Source organism: Coloeus monedula, assembly GCF_965178545.1.
Source record: "Coloeus monedula genome assembly, chromosome: 16".
NCBI lineage: Eukaryota > Metazoa > Chordata > Aves > Passeriformes > Corvidae > Coloeus > Coloeus monedula.
Genome location: NC_138796.1, coordinates 10,581,062 through 10,585,489, shown reverse-complemented (window position 1 = coordinate 10,585,489; position 4,428 = coordinate 10,581,062). Strand labels below are relative to the sequence as shown.

Below are 4,428 nucleotides of genomic sequence, written 5' to 3'. Positions count from 1 at the left end.
CCCCAATGCACCACAATGATACAGTGTTCACAGACTTTTAAAGTGTGTGAAGAGCATTTCTGGATAGTTTTATTTTTCCCCACCGAGGTTCAAAGGGTTTGGTTATGTCAGACAGCAACCTCTTCTAGCTTAGGGCTTTGTACCTTTCAACAGAAATAAGTCAAACCATAGTTGGTGCAGTTTGCTCAGCAAAGGTTTGATTTACTCTATCAAAAACTATGCATCACTGCAGTCTCAATACATTGGTCCCTGCTCTCATGGATTTAAGAGAGATGGATTCCTGGGCAGATTCACCCTGAGTATATTTTCTACTGCTTGTACCTTCCTGTTGCAGGCTTTTGCAGGCAGGAATCCCCTGCCTGCTGGACTAGCACTAAGACGAATTTGATAGGGCAAAGAAGCAGGACCACGTGGAGACCTGTCTGCAATTACACACTTAGTTATGCAACTCGACTGTCAGCAGGATAGGTGCCAGAGCCTTTAAACTAAAACCAGAGATGCTATTTTTTTTAAAAACTGTGACAATAAAGTTTATTATGTTAATATCATTAAAAATATTATAAAATAATAAAATATTCTGCTTGGCAGAAAAATTATGCCAGGGTTTTAAAACCCCAGGTTTGTGCAAACAGTTTTTGTAAACATAAAAAGTCAAGTGTTCAGGTTCCATCACAAAATACAGTAAATTGCTACAAAAATAAGTTTGCTCACTGTCAAACATATTTAAAAACCCAGGAAGCTGGATTTCGTTACACATCTCTAATGGTTCCCTATACAGTTAATGCTGCACTTATATCTGAAATGGGAAGGATTTCAGATAGTCTTTTAAAACAGGATTGAGTGGAATCTGATTTAAGTTCTCTCTTCCAAAAGTCTTCACGATGCTTTTCCGGCAGAGCTCCTGCAGCGGCTGCACCCGGACTTTGCGCAGGGGGGTAACCAGTACCTTCCTCGGGGAGCTTACGTAATGTTCCAGCAGCTTAAAAAGACAGTCAAAAGTCTCTTTGCTGCCATCCAGGCTGAAACGCCCAGTCTGAAAGTTAATCCGGATACTGGTGGGCCCAGTTGCAGTCTTAACACTGATAGCAAAGAAGCAATTCTTTTGTGTGCTGTCCCTGATGAGGAAGGTACCCTCGGGCTCAGACTTCAGCTTCTCGTGGGCAGCACTGACAGTCAGAGGCCCCCAGTAGAAGCCACAGGCATCCAACAGGCTGCTGGCTCGAGTGATGCTACTGAAATCCGCTTGGGAGCGAAAGGTTCGGAAGTGTGTGTTGCCCTGTGCCTGCACAGTGCCGGGCCGGCCGGGGCCCTGGAAGCCTCGTGCCTGTGAGTGATCTCGTGCAGGAGGGTCAAGAAGCCGTCTTGGGTCTGCTCCAAGTGCATTATCTGCTGACACCTTGCTGTGCGCTACCATCCTACAGCCGAGAGCAGCGGATGCGGTCTTCCATAGCGTCAGCGGCTACGGCAGGGCGGCCTTCCAGCAGCTATTCTGAAATGCCAAGGAGAGACATCATGTGAGACAAATCCCCAGGAACAAACAGCTGCAATCGCTGAATGACCAACTCTTCCATTGATACACCTCCCACCCATTATAAAATAATAAAATATTCATTTTCCAATTTACACCAGGTAAACAACTGCTCGCTTTCTGACAAGATTAGCAGTCTATCAACTATGGCAAAGTCCAAAGCTCCAAAAATATTTAGCAGGGATCGTTAACAGCTACAGAAGATAATACAGTTTCCCTTCTCTGAGCCACTTTCAGGGCCAAGCAACTCAATCGACTGCTTTATGAGAAGTTCTCATGTACACTGTCTCCCATTCTCAAGTTTTTACAGAAGAAATCAACAAGGTTTTACAACTGAATTATCAATTTTTCTTTCCCCAACTATGATGTCAGAACTCAGCAGACAATGTTGTTATTTGTTGCATTGTGTTAAAAAAAGAAAGTGGGTGAAGGCTGTGTTTCCAGATAATTGGGGAAGAGAGTGAGGTGAGGTGCCATTGTACGACTGAAGTGTAACTTGTAGAGGCAGCCTGTAACACGGTCAATTTACACAGTAATCCCAAAACTTCTTTCCTCTCTCCTGTTAACCTGAGGCTCAGCCATAAAAGGCAATTTCCATTCCCCCAAGTTTCCCTCGGGACAGCAATGCTACAACCTACTAGCTTATACAAATCAACCTCTGTGAACCCTTAAAGCATTACTCCGCAGTCTCTCTCTCTCTCTCTTTTTTGTATTACATGCACTTTAAGTGGTCCAATCTAAATTGCTTCCTATTGATATATCTTTCAGCATGAGGGACTAAATTCATCCCTCGTGTTACTTCAAAGGAATTAGCAGTGCTGCACCAGGAATGAGTTTGGCCTGAAATGTCTGCCTCTGACAGTGTGGTTCAATACATCTCCGCTGGCTGCCTTGACCTTACTGGCAAGCATAGATTTTAGGATTTATCCCTATAGTCAGATATAGATCTGCAGCAGCAGCTTGTTGAGAAACCTTGAAGGATTCTCAGAAATGAATCCCTCAGCCGTCTCACAGTTCAGGGTAACATGCTAATGAGGATTTCAAAGAAAGCATGCCGCCGGATTCCTGTCTGTGCTAATTTAACAATTTGATGTTTGGTTTCATTTAGGTCATATTACCTCCTCAAGCAGCTACGAGGGTTATAAAATCCTTAAGCTGGCAAGAAACAGGCTGAAAGTAGCATTGGGCTTGCTTTGCGCAGCAGAAGGAAACTGATGCCAGTTTTTCCAATTACTGGGCCAGGATTATCACCCAGTATTTAAAGTTAAAAATTCAGTTTCAGGACACTCTGGGGAGAAATAAGCACTAAGCCCGAGATCTAAAAATCAAAGGGCTCTCTAGCAGAAGCCGTAGGGAGCCAAGCGAGAGCTTGCAGTGCCTTTCCAAAGGGCACAGAACAAACAGGGGACATGCAAGTCTTCGGAGCCCGAAAACCAGCGCAGGAATCTGGGGCAAGGGTGCCAGACTGAGGCGGAGCGGAGCCTTCGGCGGGGTCCGGGGCCCAGCCCGGTTCGGCCCGGCCGGTCCCGGCGGCGGCGGGGCCGTGCGGGCACTGCGGGCCCGGGGCTGCCCCGGCTCCCACCGCCGGCGTGGGGCCCTGCAAGCCCCGCTGCGTGTTCGCTTTAGTTTTACACCAGGCACGACAGGTCTGTCTGAGCACGGACACTGAGCCAAAAAGGAGGGAAAAAAATATATTTAAAAAAAAAAAGAATTTAAAGGGCAAAGACCCCCGAAGCCACCACGCTCTTGCACATCTGTCAGGGCTCCTCCTAAATCTGATCTCAGCGGACTGCGGCGCCCGAGCCTTTCGGTGCACGTCGCGGTTCGCGAGGACCCCCCGGGAAAGAGACCCTCCCTTACCTCGGGGCGCCGCGAGTGGGGGCCGTCCCCGGAGGGCAGCACACGCTGCCAGTCCCAATCCTGCTGCTAGTCCTGGTCCTGGCCCTGGCGGCCGGCCGAGCATCCTCCGGCGGGGGCCCTGCCTGGCGCCGCGGCGAGCCGGGGCTGCCGCGGGGCGGGCGGGCGGGCGGGCGAGCGGCACTTCCAGCGCTCTGGGGCTGCACATCGCCCCGGCTTGTATTTAAGGCGGTGGAACTCAGCTCGGCTCCTCCCCCGCATTCTCGGAAAACACGCGCCTTCTGTTCACTTTCGCTTTCCCAAAGAGTTTGGTGGCACTGAGCCAGCGGTACCACCGGCCCCGGAGGACGCCCCGCGGGCTCCCCGCCCCGCCGCTGGGGATGCTCTTCGACCTCTCTTCTCATGTCCGACTACGTCTGGGTTTACTCTTTTCTTGCTTTATTTTTTCGGACAGCCCCGGCGGAGCAGGCGGTGGCCGCGGGCACGGCCGAGAGGTGCTGCGGGGGAAATACGAACACGGAGCGCTCTGAGGCCCCAGGGAGGCGAGGGGACACTAGAGGTAGGTGATGGATGAGGCTCTGACTGGCAGCTACCTCAAAACGTGGCGGGGGAGGGGGGGAGACGGCAAGAAAAGCAAGCAAGAGACTAATGGGGGGAGGTTTAACGGGAAAATAGCTGCTCTCCTCAGAGTTAACAGGTCAGCGTGGACAGAAGAGGTGAGAGGACTTAATGTGTAACTTGAGTGTCCAAGAAAGGACAAAATATTAGACCAATAATCACAAAGCGAGAAAAGCATTCAGAGAAGCTCATGATCCTTCCACTGAGAAGACTTTAAAGATGATAAATTGGGGTTTGAGTTTTCAAAGCAGAATTTCCCTGGGGTTTTCTGCAGAGTAATCAGAATTAAAAGTAACTGTTTAAATCGCAGCTGTATTTATAGCTTTGCCAGCAGCCAGTGCAGGAGACTTGGAATGCTGTTCTGCTCACACAGGAGATTTGAAACCTCAAGTACCACACCAGTGTCTTCTGTGCTCCCTTAAGCA

At 49.5% G+C, this 4,428-nt stretch overlaps 1 protein-coding gene across 1 annotated transcript; it reads right to left on the bottom strand.

The window, feature by feature from the left end:
- Positions 1-656: 656 nt before the first annotated feature.
- On the bottom strand, positions 657-3,539 carry SOCS1 (suppressor of cytokine signaling 1). Its single transcript, XM_082292014.1, has 2 exons — positions 3,389-3,539; positions 657-1,489 (listed from the first exon to the last, which is right to left on the bottom strand). The coding sequence occupies exon 2, from the start codon at positions 1,412-1,414 to the stop codon at positions 791-793; it is 624 nt and encodes a 207-aa protein (XP_082148140.1). The 5' UTR covers positions 1,415-1,489; positions 3,389-3,539; the 3' UTR covers positions 657-790.
- Positions 3,540-4,428: the final 889 nt, after the last annotated feature.